This window comes from Lonchura striata, chromosome 5, assembly GCF_046129695.1.
Source record: "Lonchura striata isolate bLonStr1 chromosome 5, bLonStr1.mat, whole genome shotgun sequence".
Lineage (NCBI taxonomy): Eukaryota > Metazoa > Chordata > Aves > Passeriformes > Estrildidae > Lonchura > Lonchura striata.
Genome location: NC_134607.1, coordinates 5,400,676 through 5,419,891, shown reverse-complemented (window position 1 = coordinate 5,419,891; position 19,216 = coordinate 5,400,676). Strand labels below are relative to the sequence as shown.

Below are 19,216 nucleotides of genomic sequence, written 5' to 3'. Positions count from 1 at the left end.
AAGGGGAGAAAGCCCTAAATCTTCATTTTAAAAATGAGATGCAAATTTCAAATTTGCAAATATATGTTCCCTGCCAGAAAATGATCCCCTACCATTTCCTACTAGCAGATAAAACACGAAAAAGGAAATACTTACCAACCTTTGGGTAGGCTTGTTGAAGTCTGAATGTGTAGACATGCAGACAGGGACTTTGGATTTGAGGGGAAATGAGTTTGTGGGTGAAGTTCAGCCTCCAATGCGGTTTGTTTAGCACACAGGAGGTTTCTTACAATATCAGTAACACAAACTGAAATTGCTTACAACTTCCCCTGCCTTTCCAACTTTGATGTTTTTTTCCTTAGCATGGTTTTTGTAGTGTATATCCCACATCTTGTTGTGGCCATCACTCAGAGAGAAGAATGTTGGGTCTTTACTGTGCTATTTACTCTGTCGCCTTCGCTGTGGGAACTGTCACTGCAACAAAAGCTCTGAAGGGCTGGAAAGGAAACATTCAGTCATTCTGTCCAGTTATGAAAATTGCTATGAATGCAAATTAGCTTTACAGAAAGCATTTGCTGCTGAATGTCAATTTTACCTTCAATAGTGAAAGCCACACTGAGTTATTTGCACGGGAAAGCTGCTATAAGGGAAAGGTCTTGATTTCTTAGTTTCAGTATTGCTTTGGGGTTTCAGTCTTCAACTAACAAAGAAACCCATGGAAATATGTTTAAAATTTTAGGTGACCTGCTTACAGCACGCTTTAGATTTGTTAAAAGATTTGCAAAGCTTTTGATGAGTTTCATCTAGTTTCCAGATGTCATCGTAGAAATAAATGTAATATTACCACGTGCTATAAAAGCTTCCTGCAGCTCTATTAACAAGTTTCCCATGATGTAATTAGAAGGAAGGTACAGTGTTTTCTTTGGCATCTGGGGGTAAAATACTGTGCATGCTTATGCTGCTGTAAAACCCAGGCCAACTTAGTTCATTTTAATGAAGTTATTTTGGACTCAGTTCATGTAGAATTTCACTGTAGCGCTATCTGTATCTGGATACCTTCCCTGAGGGGTAAATACAGCAAAAGTGGTACAGTTTCTTTAGATTTTGTATAGGAAGACAGTATTCTCAATATCAAAGAGGTTGTAACTATTCTAGCCCAAGTAAATTCTGTAAAATCCTTCAGGTTCAGATTTGGGTAGGGTTTTCAGATATGTCCATAGCTGGCTTGAATAAGCTGGAGCATGTACAAGTGCCCAAGTCAGGACCTTCAACCCTCTAAGGCTCTGTTGTGTGAGGTTCATGGTCAAGCGTCATTTTTGAGTTAGATGCCAAATTTCTATCACAAAACATTTATTTTCTTCCACCAAGAAAAACCTGATATTTTAATTGTAGCCAGCTAAAGTCTCTGGTAGCGGCATTGTTGGTGCTGGTTTTTCTGTAGCACTGGTGTAGGGAGATGGCTCAACACTGATACCACACACAATCATGTTCATGACTATTTTTCCTGAAATACAAAAAACTGATTAGGACTTGGAATTCACCTGTCATTTCTCATGTGGAGAAGCCTGAACACAAATGGTCTTTTCATAAGAGCCTGTTGCTTTTTCTTCTTTTCCTTAACAAAGAACAAATAAAAGGAAAAGGAACTGGAAGGGGAAAAATTAAGTTTTAATGGAAACACATTTCATCTTTTGTTTTCTGCTTGCCATAAAACATTAACGTAGTAAACAAATTGATCTTTGCTCTTAAGTTCTTTAATAACATAAAGTATTTTGAGTTTTGTCATGGCTAAGGTATGGTTAAACCACATGTTGCTGGTCGTGTTCCAACGTCTATTGTCACAGGTTTTTGACATCAAACTACATTTTTAAAAATAAAAGTTGTGTGTAACCCACTTCTATTCACAGACACCTTCGTTAAAAGTCGTAACCTTGGGGAGTGTTTCAGTACATTAGTGGTAATGGTATTTTCTGACCAGAACTGTTTTTCCATATTTCAACATATGGGACATATTTCAACATCCAAGCATTCCCACTGCCAGCCCCTGCTTTGTGCCATACAGCACCTTTTTGAATGCTGCACCTCCACATGAGCAAAGCTTTTGTAGGATGCTCTGAAACATTACATTCTAGGACTGCTCACTCAGTCATGGGACTTTTACAGTGGTCTTACAGTAGCAGACAGAGTTATTTCAAATAGGGGTGTGGAAGAGAGAAAGTGTCACTTTGGTCCACTTTTCTGAGTGATTGGTGTTATAATATATAACCTTTTTTCCTTTTTTTCTTTTTTTCTAACACAGTGTAGTTCACAATAATTTAAAATATTCTATAGACATTTAAACGATATACAATAATATAACTTAATTGGAATCCTCAATTGTACTTAACAAATACTATTCTAATAAATTTACAGTATCTAGTACCATAAGACTGTGCATTACTGTGTATGGGAGCTTTATTTGCTTCCTGTCAAGAATGTAGTGAAAGTACAGTATCATCATTATTACTCAACAACAATACCCATGAATCCAAGATTACATGGAGTGAATCTAGTATTTTAGGGGCCCCTGTTGACTTCTGTGAAGTTGCACTCATTCATGCCAAGGCTGGTATTTAGAAATCAACAGCAACATTAAAAAATAACAATAACAATAAAAAATGGCAATTTTGCATTGCTCTGTGAGGAAGTCATCAAAGGGGTCTGATTTTAAGAGGGTAAGTGCTTGGGGTCAGAAAGGCAGGTCCTCACAAGTGTTCAAATGAAGGTCCCCAAATCATTAGTTACCTTTGATAATGCAGGTCCACAAATTACAGAGGTAATTCTGGCTCATTCACATATCCAGCACGGGAGCTGGTGGAGCTCTAGGTCCACCAGCCCCTTGCCCCAAGAGCACCATGTGGATGGGCAAGTGCTTCCCTGTTAGGTGGGGAGGGCTCATGGCTCTGCAGCCCCTCAGTATAAAGAACAAAATTAAACAAAAGCTAAAAATGCAGGTATGCAGAGGTAAGGAAATTTTTAATCCAAGTTTTCAGAAAATCGGGCGGGGACCCTTGGGACAAGCAAACAATTACATGGTTAAATGGACTGTGTTCTAAGTGGGCATATCTGGGCTCTTGGGATTAAAACACTAGATTTTACAGCAGTAAATTATCTGAGGCTGTCTTTAGAATCTCTCATAGGGAAAAGGTGTGGGAATTAGGATTGAGTGCTTTTAAGAAGTGAGCTTCTTTCTTTTAACATTAATGTGCTTACCAGAAGGTACATTATTGCCAACCTTAAAATAATGGTGACACAGACTAACCCAAATTTTGGCTCTCTTATGCTCATGAAGCCATGACAGCCCAAAGGTTAAAGTAACCTAGAACTCAGCTGCCAGACTTTTATCCTCTTCTGAGTGTATACTGAGCATAATTTTCTTAAAAATCTTGAAAATATTAACTTTCAACCATTAAAGGGAAAACACAATGCCTGGAAGACCCTGCCAGTGCATTCATTGTCAAAGCAAAACCTTTGATACTTGTTGAAGCACGTCTTTGTATCCTAAAACTCCCTATGAGGATCTATAAGCAGGTGCTCCACACCTCAGGCCTGGGTCTGAAAAAGTCATTCAGGAGGCAAGTGGTAAAAGTTGATATCAAACATTGGTAACCAAAGTTTCATGTGATGTTTTCACTCAGTTCTGGCAATTGCTTAAGGCCTACAGTAATTGAGCTCTCTAATAGTGGAGTGACAACAGATCAGTAGCATTGAAGAACTTAGGCAGAACCAAATACAAAAGTCATAAAGTCAGAGTTCCAATAAGTTTACATTTAGTACAGAATTAAGACATTGCTACCCGTTAGTGCTTAGAATTTTTTGATACTATTAAAACCATAAATAATTATTTTTAATGTTCGTTCAAAGAGTTCCAGTGTCACTGGCAGCTGATGTAATTTTGTGAACGCTTCTTGGGGTTTTTTTCCAAACTGATAGTGGAGTATTTCTGCCACAGATTTTTCTCCCTACCTGTTGTTTTCTCTCTATCTGCTTTTTTAGAAATTTTGGGTTTTGCAGAGAGAATGCTGTGTTCTAGTCAGTGACGATTTCATTTCCTTAAAAAAGTCTTTGTTTGCACAGGGCTAGACAGTTTTGTTGCTGTAAAATAGGAGAAAGTGTCTTTTTCTTGTAAATGTCATGGGAGCTGCAATGCAATCAGCTTCTCTGATATGTATAATTTAAAACACTAAGAGAACTCTGCAACACCCAGATTGTAGTTAAAAAAAAAAAAAAAAAAAAGAGAGAGAGACAGAGAGAAAGTTTCATGTGGTTGTCAACATCACCTTAATCCTGTTGCCCTTGTTTCCAAAGCAGTTACAACAGCCAGCCAGCCAAAATGCACCATCCTTAGAAGTATAGGTAGTTGTGGGGAGGGAGTGGTTGTTGTGGTGTTGGCTGGGGTTCTTTCCCCCAAGAGGATTAGATGTGCAAAATGATGCTGTCATTGTTTGTCGTACTCCACTCTCCTCGCTCGCGGTGGTTTGCTCTGCGCGTTCGCACGCGGTGCCGTTATTTGCAGGTGAACACCTCTGTCCGCTCGCTGCACGTGTTGCACTTCACAAAGCAGCACCAGTGGAATTTGCAATTGCATTGCCACACCTTGGTGTACTGGTGTGTGTTGTAGCCTCTTCCACAGCACATCATGTCGCACCCGTCCGCGTTGGGAGAGGTACGGTTGCAGAGCCGTCCCTGGGTACCGACGCTCCCTGTGGAAGCATCTTCCTCACAGTAGTTGGGTGACTTTTCAATGTACACTAAATCCGTTTCCATGGGTTTCTGGTAGCTCTTGATCTGCTTGATCTTCAGGAAGGTTGGCTGTCTCAGTCTACTGGCTCTCACCACCTCCACTTGCACTGCGGCGTTGTATTTCTCTTTCAAAATATATCCAATCTCCCTGAATTTAGGAAGCGTGGTCCAGCAGGTCTTAGTTGTACAGGAACCTGAAACTCCATGACACTTGCACTCCAGTTTCATTCTCTCTTCGAGAACCTGTGTGTACAGACATTTGCATATTATTATTGCAGGAAAACAATGCTGCAAGCCTGCCTAAACCTCAGTCTGTTTAGTTCATACGAATATTCATCACTGCTGGTTGAAATTTTTCAAATGCATGCTTACAAATCTTCCCACCTCCCAGAAGAATGCTCATAACATTTTGTTTCGAGCGTCACCCGGTTGGAAATACAGTGTTTTGTCATTTTTTGGGAAAATGTTTCCATTCCTTCTCCAAATATTGGAGAACATTTATTTATGTTTTAGGAGACATTTCTTTAGAGCCACAGAGGACTTCAAATTTTTCAAATAATTTTTGTTTTGAAAACAGAAAACAAGAATGGGTTTGGGGGTTAAGTGGCATAGGATTCAAAATACTTAATTGCTTTAAGTAATGATGTGAGAATGCTTAAGAAAAGCAGTATATACTGTGTGACTGAATAAACCTACATGCAGGGAGCTGGAACTAGATGATCCCTAAGGTCACCTCCAACCCAAACCATTTTATGATCTTATATTCACTGCATAATTAAAAATTTTTTCCTATATACCTATACCAATACCACCAGTGGTAAACTTACAGACTATTCCACCCACAGACTGTCCCATCCCTTTAAAAGCAGCACTCATCGCAGTATTTAGCCCAACTATTCAGCAAATAATTAGCCACAAATACATTTTTTCCCACCGGGGCCATGATAACACAGCATTAGAGGGAAAAAAATCCACCAAAGGGTCCTGCTCAACAGCAAGCCGAAGAGAAACGTATTGCTGCTGTAGGGGAGGTTCAGTGAGAGGGGTTTAATTCAGAGTCAGAAGTGACAAACGGGTGGGTGCTCAGGCTCATCAGCCCTGGCACATCCCTGCTTCCCTGCCAGGTTGTGCCGGGGAAGGCAGGCGATGTCCTCGCGCTCCGCGGCGCGGCAGGGGAAGCCAGCCCCGCGGAAGCGCCGCTCTGCTTTTCTGCCCTTGCGTTACCACTTCAGCCTGACCATAATTACACCCACAGTCGTCATTAGCTTATGAAAATCAAGGCCTAAGAACAAAGCGAGCTGATCTTTCCCCTTCGCGATGGGATGCTAACAAAGAAACATGAGCTCCCGAGCTTGTCTGAAAGCATTACTGATGCTGCAGACCATCTCCTGTAGCGGTTTCGCTGCAGATCCCAGAACATGACTGAAATGGGCAAAGGATAAAAGGGCCGAAATCTGAGTACAATGGCATAATGAAGTAGGAGGGAGTAAAAAATGCTTACTGCTTCAGAAACTGGCCTTAAAATAAAAGCTGTACAGATCTGGTTATCCCTGCAAATAGAGGGCACCCTCCTGAGTTGTTTGAGTTTCACTTAAATTGTATGGTTTGTTTTTTCCCAAATTTCTGGGGTTTCAATATTAAAGACAATATTTGGATTTGATTCTCCCTTACCAACATATGATAGCAAGTATAAGATAGCTGAGCAATCTATGCAAGAATCATAAAATGTCCTGAGTTGGAAGGGGCCTTTTGCATCCAAATCCCACCCTGTGCATCCCTGAGAGCATTATCCAAACGCTCCCGGAGCTCTGGCAGCCTTGGGACCGTGCCCATTCCCTGGGGAGCCTGGGCAGTGCCCGACACCCTCTGGGGGAAGAACCTTTCCCTGATATCCACCCTAACCCTCTCCTGACCCACCTGCAGCTGTTCCCTGGGTCCTGTCCCTGGTCCCAGAGAGCAGAGCTGCCCCTCCACTGCCCCTCAGGAGGACCTACAGCACCTGCTGAGGTCTGACCTCAGTCTGGTCATACCTTAGACCTTCTGGAACCACAGGCTTTACAATTTACTTTTAAAAATTATTTTTGTTTTACTTTACAAGGTCAATTTATCCTATCAGAGGCAGAAAAGGTGTTTCCCAGCAAGGTTTACTGAGTTGGGGAAGAAATTCCTATAGCTGCAACTGCTCTAAAAGAAGAAAATCAGCAAGGCTGTGATGAACTGTTTTTTCTGTGGACACTGGAATGCACTGTATCACCTTTCTGTCTTCCATACTGATAGAAAACTTGCCATCTTCTGCTGCAGCAGCAGCATTTCAGTGGCAGTCAGGAGACGGATGCACTGTGACACACTCTGGGGTCTTTTTGGGGTCTCCAGGGTCTCCTCTGTATCCATTTCTGGCCTATGGAGAAGGTCTTTCTCCAAAGACTCCTAAATAAGATTTCAATCCTGTTCCACAAATCTGGGGTCCAAATAATCTATTGATATTTAGATGTATTTGTATATAAACATAAACATGCTTAGAACTTGTGCTTGATATGAAGTTGTGCTGAAAAACGTTTGGTTTTGTTGAAACTAACCTGTTCCTACAGCTTTGTCAACATGCAGTTGCAGCTGTAAGAATTGCAGCAAAATCCACAACAAGAGGTGGATGGATGCAACTTTCACACCTCCACCAAAGAGCACTGGGATCTAAGGATTTCCAGGAAAGCAGTGACAGTGGGATCTGTCACCCCTCAATCTGTACTCCTCCCTGAGCAGTAAACCTTGGTGAAGGGTGCATATTTTGTCCTGCCCTACATGGGTTTCTGGTACCTACATTTTGGATGAAAAGGCCAAGTCAGTAACTTGCTAAGAGTGGGAGGAGGTGAAGTTCATGAAGCTCCTTATTCTCCTGAGGGTTCCACACTGTGGGTACTGTCCCAAGGAGCCTCTGATGTGCTTCCCTGATACCCTAGAAAGTGTCATTGCTCCTGAAAGACAGGCATCACCCATTTCAGTGTCCTAGGTGACAACTTTGGAAATGTATATTTATATATGGATGTTTGTCTGTCTATATAATAATTGTTTGCCTGTGTGTATTTGGTCGAGATCCCAATGTTTATATACATTATTACATACATTACATATATATTATTTATAGACATTACCTGGCAGCCTCTGTAGTACAATCTCCAGCAACTTTATCCTAAGTCTTGATTTTTTTTCTTTTTCTGCCCTTGTCTTTCTGAAGGTCCAGTTTTGTGATTCATTTTGGCAAGCAGAAACCTGATTTAACTGCTGTGTTTTTTCAAAGATTCCCACTATTTTTGATGGTGGAAAGACTTGCAAATGCAAGCCATGCAGGCTCAAAAAATCAGAAGTTTCAAAAAGTATTAATTCATGCTCCTGAAGCCAGTCTTGCAGGTTTTTTGAATTTTTTTTGGAGGCTTCTCTCATGAATGTGGAATGCTTGGGGTTTCAACACTGAGCAGAGGCCCAATCATCAGGTAGTTAAATTCCTGAATGCTATAATTTGTGTGCCCACAGCCAGCTGTGGGTATAAAATTGTGCCCAAAGACTTGGAGGTCAGGGAATACGAGGCCCAAACGAAGCAGATTCTAAGCAACATTTTTCCCCCTCTTTCCACCCAGATGCTGCAGAGTGCCCTTCCTTGCTGACAGGCCAGCGGGGGAAAGTCTCTCTGCTCTGGGATCTTAAGCAGCTTCCCACTTGCCAGGGAGGTGCCATGGGCCTGGCAAAGGTGGCCGGGTCTGACCTTGTTTGCTCAATGCTCTGAATGAAGAGTAACTAATATTTTGCTTCCTCAAAGTCTCTCCAGTTCAGTTTTCCTCAGCAAAATTCCCATCAAAGCTCTGACCCTGAACCTGAAAGGTACTTACTCACTCAAATCTAAGACACTATGCCAAGCTAGGTGCTTAATTAAAGATTGAAAATCATTAGCTCATACGAGCCACTCAGCAGCTTCATTTGTCATATGTCAGTACCTCGTATCTAATCTTGAATGGTTTACAGCAAGATCTACCTCCCAGAGCAAATTTCCCATCGTTGGGCTGTCCTGCCTCACATTAATCATAGGAACATTTCTCAGCTCCCTTTTCCACATACAGGCCCACTCCCACCCCACTATGATCTTGCCAAGTAAAATTTTCTAAGTACTGCTACTTTGTTAAATGAATTGTGAAATAGAATGTTAAAGCGTTCTTAATCCCACATCTTTTTATACCTATATAAATCATACATCTAAAATGCAATTTGGGGGCTGTCTGCTGCCAGTTAAGTAGAAAAAGACTTGTGAAGACCAAAATAAAACAAAATTATATGCATTAAAAGAAATTCACTTTTTCAAGTTTCATATCTAGACCAAACTGCTTAACATCAGATACAGTTTCTGCACATAGTAAAAATCCTATTTGGATAAAGTATGTAAAAACAATAGTTACATTTTGTGTGTGTATGTGTTTTGGCTTACCCCTGCTGTTTTGGTTTTTTTTTTCTTTCCTTAATGGAAATGCACATTGTTGGACCAAGTGTTGAATATAACAAAATCCATATAACTTTTTGACTGGAGTATCAAAAAGAAATAAAAGACTTGAAGAGTTTTGCCTCATCAAATATGCAAGTGATCAACTTTTGCTTTGTGTAATAACTACCAAAAGGGACAGATTCTGGTCACAAGATGTCACCACTTCTTTGATGCTCATGCAGCTGCAGCCACAGGAGCTGATGGCTGACTGATGACAAGTGGCTAAGCCAAGTCTCAGTGCAGCCTGGGGCCCAGCACTGCTGGCAGGATGCTGCTCTCCTGTGCCCCTCTGGCTGTGCAAGCTCCGTTTGTTTGGGTTTGCTTCTTTAGCTTGGATAGGCAGGGCTGTAACTGAATTAGCAGGGTGGAATGCTACTCTTCTAATACAAATGTCCTGAAATTATTCTTTGTTAATAGCAGATCAGAGAGCCCAAAATTGAGCAGTTCATGGCATGTCTCCTTGGGTTGTGCCCAGCCCTGTGAAGAGGGAGCATGGAGCCAGCAGCAGAGGAATAAGGGCACGTTATCAGATCACCTCCTCCTGCCCTCCACTTGCCTCCCAGGTAAGGCACCCTCTTACACAGAGCCCCCACTTAATGCATTGAAAAAGCTGAGGAAGGCCCACTGCACTCTATACAAGTTCTCCTCTTGGCTACCAGGAAAATTAACCCAGCATTTTGGGACCTGCTGCCCATCTGATGGATGTCCCTACTGTAATGAGGATGAACAATAGCCTAATCTGTGGCAAGCACATTTCTCTCCCTCTCAGGATTTTTCACAGAGGTGCACAGAGAGAAATGAAAGAGAAAACAATTTCTATTTCTGCTCCTTGTTTTTCCTATGTGGAATGTGTTTGGAGAATTGGTTACCTGGGGTGATTGCTTGGTTGGATTCAGGTGAGGATTGTTTGGGCCTGATGGCCAATCCAACCCACCTGGGGCTGGGCTCTCAGAGAGGGTCACAAATTGTGTTAAGAGTTAAAGTAGTATGTAGTTTTAGTATTCTCCTTTTATATAGTATATTCATGTATTTTAGCATAGTTATAATAATGAAGTAATTCAGCCTTCTGAGCTGAGTCAGGCATGGTCATTTCTTCCCATTGGGTTCGCCTGTATTTACAATACTAATTCATCAGTGTTTCTTCTCTGCTTTCTAGAAGAGAAAATAGATGTTTGAGCAGTAAACTGCTGCAATTAATTAATTATGAATATTGTTTTCACAGTGAAATGTTGCAAAGCAATTTCCTTTAGAAGCATCCTCCCCATCATTTCCAAAGGAAATATGCTTGCAGTGTTCCACTGTGTTCTCAATGGAATTTGTTGTAGACCTTAAAGGTAAAATATCAGCTTAAACAGTTAAAAATATTTCACTGGTAGTTTTATTCTGTCAGGCAGAACAGATGTGTCAGGTTTGAGGCCATATTTCACTAGATGTTTGATACATGCCTTGCATGCATTCATGGTATGCATGGGCATGCACATTTCTTGAATAAAACCATTTAGCAACTCCTAAAATATTTGGCTATTCCCCCCTCTAATTTTAAAGCAAATTGTTCAAAAAGTAGGGTAGTACCAGATGTAGCTGCTGGCAGTCTGTGTTCAGGGTGTGTTTCTGGAAGAAAAAAATAAGCTAACAAATCCAGCCCAACTGGAAGCAGGAGATATATCCTCATGAGATTTTGAGCCAAAGCTTGTATATTCAGGACATATGGATAAGTCCTTAGTTATCCATCTAACCCACCCAAGCTGTGACACCAAAATTTTTGAAACTGGATTTATGCAACTGTCTGCAAATCACTTTAAGTGGGAAGATGGAAAGTATGGCATGAGGCACAACTATTAAAAGCTTTTCTTTCATGAGTGGTCTCACACAGGATGTATAGTGAAATAACTTGTCAATTTTAGAGAAATAAACTTTCAGCAAATGATGGACTCAGTGCTGTAAAACTTGGAAAGTAACATTCTTTGCATCCCTGAAATGACTTAGACAACAAAGTCACATTTTAAAGAATATTTTAGGCTTATAAGAGCATGAAATTATTTGGCTTTCATGTTTGAGACTGGGATTCAGCCTCCAATGTGACTTCAGAACATTTCATTCAGAGTCTTTTTCTGGGCATTGCTTCTTATCTTTACATCCTATGTGGCAGTGTGAGCAACCTGCAGCAAATCAGGTGCTGTGCATCTTGCAGGAATGAGCTGTCTCATTACAGTGCTGCTGGTGAGGTGAAAGGAGCTGTCTCACATAATATATGCACAGACAATATATATAAATAGGTATAAATATCCATTATTACAGGCACACACACTGTGTATATTTATGTCTGTTTATGTATATATTATACAATTATTTTTTGTATCTTTATATGTGTATCTATGTAATGAATAGCAATCAACAAATCACCTCATTAGCTGTTCTACAGCCAAAACAAGTGAGCAAAAGAACCCCTTCCCAGTAGCACAGGCCTATTGTACCTGAAACTATGAGAAAAAAACATGGCTTAGGTGGAAATGTTGTCCCAAGTAATTGAAAAAGCTGTTCTGAAGAGAGCCTGAATTTTTTGGTTTTTTCCCCACACTCTTATTGCTTCATATGTAAAATAAGCTGTTGTCATCTTCCAGGCATTCCAGAAAAACAACAGGAAAATCCCTTTGGTGCTAGAAAGGAGTAAATATTGGGATGGTGGCAGGCAGAGCTGCTGGCAGGCAGTATGATGGGTGTGTTTCTGCAGGGGCCAGTTTTTTCTCCACATAACCACAGTCACTGTCTGTTGTGAGAGCCTAATTGATTGATAAACTGTTAGAAACATTTCTACTTTTTGGTAAAAGCTGCAATCTGCTACCAATTTGTCAGTTTGTTCTTTTAACTCACCCCATAAAAACAAACAGAAACCTCCATTTTTATAAATGAGATTTCCCGTGAGAGACAGTCATTGTTTTGAAACTTTCAACAAAAAGTTAAGCTTAATGATGCGTGTTCCCAGATGTTACTCTAAGTTCATTTATCCCGGAATAAAGATACTTATTTCTAAAAATACATGGTAGAAAGCTGTCTCATAAAGCAGCATCAAAGCTGACTCGGTTTTTTGGTATTTAATTTTTCAGTACTCTGTCAAAGTTTTGCCCACAGATCTCTCTGTAATCTTTCAGATTTGCAACAAAACGCCCTTTCAGTAACATTTGTGTTAGGCTTATACTAGTCCTCCTTTGGGGGCGTGTTTTCATTTACCACACTTGTGCTTTCCATCCCAAATCCCAGAAGCTTAGAAGCTGACAGGGAAGTTTGTTCCTCTGCTCTTTTACACCGTGTGCTGCCACTTTGCCTCCAAGCATAAATTCTCTGTCAGGAGAGTCTTGTGTCACCAGGAACTACCCCTGAGCATTTATTTATTTTAAATTGCACCAATGACAAGATTATGATTTTGTCACTGGTGCTTCTTATTGCAAATTTAGCTGAAGCTTTGCAAACCTGTCATTACTGAAACAATTCTTGGAAATTCAATGCAGAGCCATACGGGATGCAGTGTGGGGAAATCAGGGTGTTCATTCATTGCAGAGTCATCAGAAATTCCCTGATAATCCTAAACGGCATTTTTTTCCAATAAGATAATTTATTAGAGGGTTGTATTGAACATCTCAGCCCTAGACAGAAGTGAAAGGCCCCCCCCAGGACTGCTTTTCCCCTCATCTGTTTGCAAAGTGTGTGCAATTATTTTTACAGCATGCTGCTTGTTCCACAAAGAAAATTCCTCCGGGTTCTGCTCTCAGCAGCATTGCAGTACCAGCAGGCCAGCTTTTGGGAGCATCCCAATGAAAGCAAATTATTAAAGCCATACTGCTGCATTTGCAAACCCCTCTGACACCCAGGCACGTGTGGGACAAGTGCTGGAAGAGATTGAGGATGGGCAAGATTTCTGAGAGCACATGAGAAAGTCCTTCTGGTGGTATAAAATAACATTCAAATGATTGCCTGGGGGGCAAAACTGGTGCCCAGTGCCTTGACTAATGATCCTAGCAATGAACCTCTGGCCACCTGGTAGATGTCTAGCGAGGTCATCAAGGTCACCACTGACTGCAGAGCAAGTTGGAAACAATTGTATGTAGGTTGGGGGCTCTTTTGTGTCCTTTTTTCCTCATGTTTCTGTCTTGGAAGGCTCTGAGATTCAAAAAGACTAGAAGGAAGGTAGTATATTTGTTGGCTAAAAGTTGTTCTTCTCAGCTAGCTCAAAAAGCCAATTTGGTATGACAAAAAAAGAACTTCAAGCCTGACCATTACAGATGTGAATGCAGGGTATTTTAAATGGTGAAAGTGCTGTGAAATCTCTGTAGGAAGCTACAAAATCATGTACTTCCTTTACTGTCTCTACTGTCCATTACCACTCTAAGGTTGAAAATACCCTATCTGAAAACAGGGTGTAATGCCCTGGTTTCAGATTTTGTGTCAGGCTCACAGAGCAGTACAGGTTTCCCAAGGACCCCCAAAACAGCAGATTTCAGGTGAATGTAAGTCAGATTTCAAGTCTGCCTGGATTCTCAGAAGGAACTTGAGATTTCACACTGAAATTGCAGAAAATTCTGTAGATGCTTTTGTAAGGGTCCACCCCAGAAACACAGAAAGCATGTCCTAGGTTCCAGAGTTTTGTTCTAACCTTGAGTTTCAGTCAGTCTTGAACTCAAAATGTCTAATTTATGCAAACAGCAAACTATCTCAGAAGAATCAAAATCGCTAAATATTATTTACTGTACAACTCTGAATATTTAATTAAAGGGACTACAGATTATAACACCAACATTATTTCTAAATGTCACCCCCAAAACCATGTTTTATATTAGCACATTCCTCTGGATTTTATGGATTATACTTAACAACAAAAAACTATACCAAATTCTTTCAGTCATTCTTAGCTTTTGAAAGCAATACAATGAATTAATTAATAGCTATGGGTATAAATAACTACTGAAAAATGCAACAAAAAGTTATAAGTTTCAAAATACTATTTATATTTTTTAAAATGGGGGAAGATATATTGTTGGTATTGCAAGCCTTTGTATTCCTTTCTTAAAATGTGAAAGTATTATCATTTGTTTTTTGCAAGAACATTTGAAAACAATTTAGAATTGCTAATTAAAATTTATTTGCATGTATTCTGCTACCAGAAATATCTGTAAAAACATGCACTTATTTGGTTTGCTTATGTCCCTCTGCTTATGAAATTCTGATGAAAAGTAAAATATAATGTGCTTAATAAGAATCAGCAATGTGGTCTAGTGGTTACGGGGCTGCATTTAGAATTGGGGGACCCATGATCAGTGCTTGGTTCACATAATGAGCTCTTTCTGTCCTTGGGACTTCACTGTTTTCCATCTCAGTATCTGCTTTTGCTCTTTTGTCCCTCTTTCACATCTGAACTGTGACATGTTCCAAGCAGGAATCAGTATCTCCATGGGGGTGGCACAGCACACACCACAGAGGATGCCAGTTTAGGCAGGGATGGTAATGCATAATAAATTCTCCCTGATAACTTTAAGAGTTGATTTCCACCTTCTTTTGTCTCCGAACACAATTTATGATGCTGAGCTGAAATTCCCAGCCTAAGTGAAGTGATCAGACCTGGAGCTGGTCTTCCAATGTGATAGTCAGCTGCTGACTGAAGTTCTTTTATAGCCATCGCAGCAATTTTTAGGAAAAAAGACTGTTTTTCTGTTTGGCTCTTCAGTCAGTTTTCTCCTGCACACCTGGGGACCTCAGTGTGGACTATCACTGAAGTATGGATCCTGTCTCTACACTTGAGTTTATGCCTCTCTCACCACACTGAATTTATTCAGTATTTCCATTCCAGTGAACTCCTGCCCATACAGAACCTTCTGTTTCAGTGCATGGCCAATGCAACTGTGCTAGTAAGCAAGATCTAGGCAGTAAAATAATTGCATTATTTCTGTCACCACCAATTCTGCTAAGCCCAGTGCTCAGTACAGGACTGAAAGCACACATGGTTTTAGAGGAGGAAAATGCAGTCTTACTTTGGGGACTAGAGAAGGAGGTGGATTTTATTGGATTGCTATATTGGATTCTTCTGCAACACTGGAGCAGAGGGCTTTTCCTAGGGGAAAACACTCTGAAGGCTAAAATCTCTCCTGAGGTAGGTATATATGATGCAGAAAGATTTGTTACACTTTTTAAAGGACAAGCTTTGAGAGCTATGAGGATTGATGGATAAAAATCTGTGGCAAGCACATTTCTCTCCCCCTTAGGATTTTTCACAGAGGTGCACAGAGAGAAATGAAAGAGAAAACAGTTTCTATTTCTGCTCCTTGTTTTTCCCATGTGGAATGTGTTTGGAGAATTGTTTACCTGGGGTGATTGCTTGATTGGATTCGGGTGAGGAGTGTTTGGGCCTGATGGCCAATCCAGCCCATCTGGGGCTGGAGTCTCAGAGAGGGTCATGAGTTGTGTTAGAGTTAGTCAGAGAAAGTAGGATGTAGTTTTAGTATCCTCCTTTTATACAGTATGTTAATGCATTTTAGCATAGTTATGATAAAGAAATAATTCAGCCTTCTGAATTGAGTCAGACATCACCATTTCTTCCCATTGGGTTCACCTGCATTTACAATATAAATCATCATAGCTCCATGATGTTTATTGTTACCAAAAGAAGCAATTCAGTTGTGGTTCTAGACGTGAAACTGCTTCTTCTTCTGCAGCTCTTTGTAGCTTTGTAGTTACAAAGAGACAGATGTGCATTTGCTAAGAAGTGCATTGTGTACCACTATGTGTATTTCATTAGAGCTGGGCTCAAATAAGTGATCTGGGTTTCACTGGAATAAATATCTGGAAGTGCTGTGGAAGCTGAGCAATGCAGACAACTCAGTCCTGTTCCATCACAAGCCCCGACATCCCTTGCTAGATTTTTTTGCAAATGGGATGCAAAGCAGTGATTTATCATTATGCTAAACAGACCCAGCAAGATGGATCCATTGTGCTAAACAGATCCTCCCTGTTTTCGGGGCTGGAAAGAAGGCTTAGGAGGTGGGAATTTTTACAGGAGTGCCTATAATACACAGCCGGTGTATTATAAAAAAAAGGTGAAGAACAGATGCCATCCAGTGACTTGATGTGAGGGATAAGGTCAGAGAGAGGGGTGAGCTCTTGGGGATGCTCCTGCCACCAAGCCAGCCTCCCCCCATCCTCCAGCACACACGCTCCCATCCCTCATCCTTTCTGGAATACCTTTCTTCCAGCCTCATTGTTGTGCAAGTTCATCAGCCTCCGTGCATTCTTTTTGATTTCTCGGGCATCAACAAACCTCCGGGAGAACTCAATGCCGTATCTGATATCCGCGGAGCAGCCTCCCCACTTCCAGCCCTCCTCCTGGTTGTAGTAGCCCTGTTTCTCTCGGTCACAGCCACAATTGCTGAGGTTGCCCTGGCTGCAGGCGGCCGTGACAGCGTGCGCAACCCCGGCTGCAGTAATGGCATAGGTGAACGCGGCCTCCCTGCTTCCTGTGGAGAGAAGCCAAAAGCTGATGGGTTGGCAGAAAGGCAGCACGTACTTACTAAAAAAGTACACACATTATCCACATCAAGGGGGTCAGGCAGTGATGCGAGGAGGGCGTTACTCCTCGCCGTGGATTTCTCATCTTACGGAATTCCACGTGGATTTAAGATGCTTGGCTCAGCTCGGGCACATTTCCCCAGGTACCAGGCCTGGGATAGCCCCACGGAAGCCTCTCAGCAGAGGGGAGCTTGGCAAGGAATCTGGACACTGCTGAGGTGAGGCTACAAGATTTGTTTTCACACTGTCTAGTCAGGTTTGCAGGCTTGAAGTGTATCTGTTTCAGATGAATAAAAAGTGAGTTAATAGCTACCTTCTAAGCATTGGCACTGCATGGAAAAAGAAAACTGTTCAGACAACAACAAAAAGCCCTAGGACACAAATGGGACTGGTTATTAATCTGACTTTATAAATGCTCAGTAGCATCCATTAGTAATGCTGAGTGTGAAGCACTGCAAGAGAGACCTATAGAGACAAGAACTGGGTAGGGTTCATTTTCTTTCAAGGTAGAGGTTACTCCTTTCCCTTGCAGGCTTCTCCTGTGCATAGTTTTGCTGAAGTGACCCTTTTCCACTCCCACTCTGAGTCAAACCTCTGCATTACCATGGCTATTGAGCATACAAAGGGCATAGAAGTGCTGTGACAGCACTATTTTCTCTCCAAATTAGGTAAGATACTGTCGTGGAAGCACAGACTTATTTTTTAAAAAGAGCTCTTTTAGAAAATGAGGGGTTTTTGTTGTTTGGATTTCTTTTTTTTTTTTTTTTTTTTTGGTGTGTGTGTGTGTGTGTGTGTGTGATGCTGCTACTTGCAAAGGTTCCTGATGGCCAATTCCACATAAAAGCTGCTGATAATGAGCATATGAGGAGAGGTGAATAAGGCCCCTTTCTGGACTGATTGGCTGAGGTGCAAGGAGGCAGAAGGATGGGAGGGGAAGCTGCAGCCCATCCCTGCTCTTATGTGAGACCACACTCTGTCACTGGCTTCACACAGGGCTGGAGCATGGTGTTTTGCTGCTGTTATTTATACACCTCCACACCAGTTCCCTTCTCAATGCCTTCCCCATGAGTTCCCGTCTCATTGCTTTCCTCTGTGTGTTTCTCTGGTAATAAACAGACAATCCTCTAGTGCTGCAGCCATAGAATAACTGCAAAGAATTTGCAGAAAGTTGCTGAAATGCTTTAATGACCACACACAGAGCTCTAGCATCATTAGCAGATTTGGGAAGGGGGAGAAAAAAAGGAACTAATTTTGCAGAGGAGGGAAAAAAAAAACCAACCAAACAAACAACAACAACAAAACAACTTAGAAGCTAGTTTTCAATTTTTAATTTTTGGATTTATAGATCTCATAATTATTCTGGAATGATAACTCCAAGGTATGGGGGGATTTCTATTTCTTATTTTCATAGCTTCCTGAAAGATTACACCATTGTCAGATACGAGAAAGATCCTACAAGAAAGAGTCAGAAACTGAGGTTTGGCACCATTTTCATGTTTCTCCAAAGAAATAAGAAATAAACTAAACTTTGGGTAGGGAAAAACAAAAGGGTTTTGTGTTCTTCAGCTGCCACAAAGGTTGAACTGACATGTGCATTATCTGAGTAGCTGGTGCAGTTGCAGGACTGCCTCTGCTTTCAGACACAGCAGTGTTTTGCTGGGGTGTACGATGTGTGCAGTCTGCTTCCCAAACCCTGGTCTGCAGAGCACTGGTGGTCCAGGAGGCCACGGGAAAGGGTTCACAGCTAATCCACAGAGCCATATTAAACACTATTTTAAATAGTGGTTTCAATTAAAAGTTTGATGATAATGATACCTGGTGGTCTGTAAGAAATTCTGAGGGTTTGTAGCAATCCAAACCAGCTATGGAACCACTGTTCTAGTTCCTAGTGTGATCTTCACATGTTGGTATTCACTCCTATCCTCTTTGCTTGCCAGCTCAATTCAAATCTGGGACTCTTATTTTAAAATGTGTTCTGTTGACTTGCAGGATTTCTTTCTTCTTCTTTTTAAAAAAATCTATTTCTAATCTATACATTGAAATATTGGAAGTATGAGATGTAATAGGGGCTACATATATAGATACAGTTTGCTTTTCTTCAGGATGAGGGTAAACAACAATGCAAAACCAGACCCAGGGAAATTTTTGGTCAGATACCTTTGAAGTATATGTAGAAAGGCTTAAGAAGAAGAAGAAACATTCCTGTGAGGGAACATAGCTGCTGTGACCTACAATTCAGTGCATTTACTCAGAGATTTAGTGACAGTTGCTCATATCTTGTGTTTAAGCTCAATATATTCCCCATGTCTCCAGAGTAGGTGGTAAGACATTTCATTATAGCCACTGTGTCTGTGACTTCTTTGTGAATTTTCACACATTGCT

At 41.1% G+C, this 19,216-nt stretch overlaps 1 protein-coding gene and 1 long non-coding RNA gene across 5 annotated transcripts in view; one reads left to right on the top strand and one right to left on the bottom strand.

Annotated features, from left to right (window-relative positions):
• The window catches only part of LOC110470373 (uncharacterized), a 126,960-nt gene that overhangs the window by 60,397 nt on the left and 47,347 nt on the right, over positions 1 to 19,216 (top strand). The window contains exon 7 of the long non-coding RNA XR_013339984.1: positions 9,704 to 9,846. This is a non-coding gene — a long non-coding RNA (uncharacterized LOC110470373). The remainder of the gene's footprint in view (positions 1 to 9,703; positions 9,847 to 19,216) is intronic.
• The window catches only part of WNT7B (Wnt family member 7B), a 91,658-nt gene continuing 74,068 nt past the window's right edge, over positions 1,627 to 19,216 (bottom strand). For all 4 annotated transcript variants that reach the window (XM_021529927.3, XM_021529925.2, XM_077783252.1 and 1 more), the window contains exons 3-4: positions 16,511 to 16,782; positions 1,627 to 5,004 (exon numbers count right to left, since the gene is read on the bottom strand). In XM_021529927.3, the coding sequence (XP_021385602.1) occupies positions 4,525 to 5,004; positions 16,511 to 16,782 (752 nt within the window). In that variant the 3' untranslated portion in view covers positions 1,627 to 4,524. The remainder of the gene's footprint in view (positions 5,005 to 16,510; positions 16,783 to 19,216) is intronic.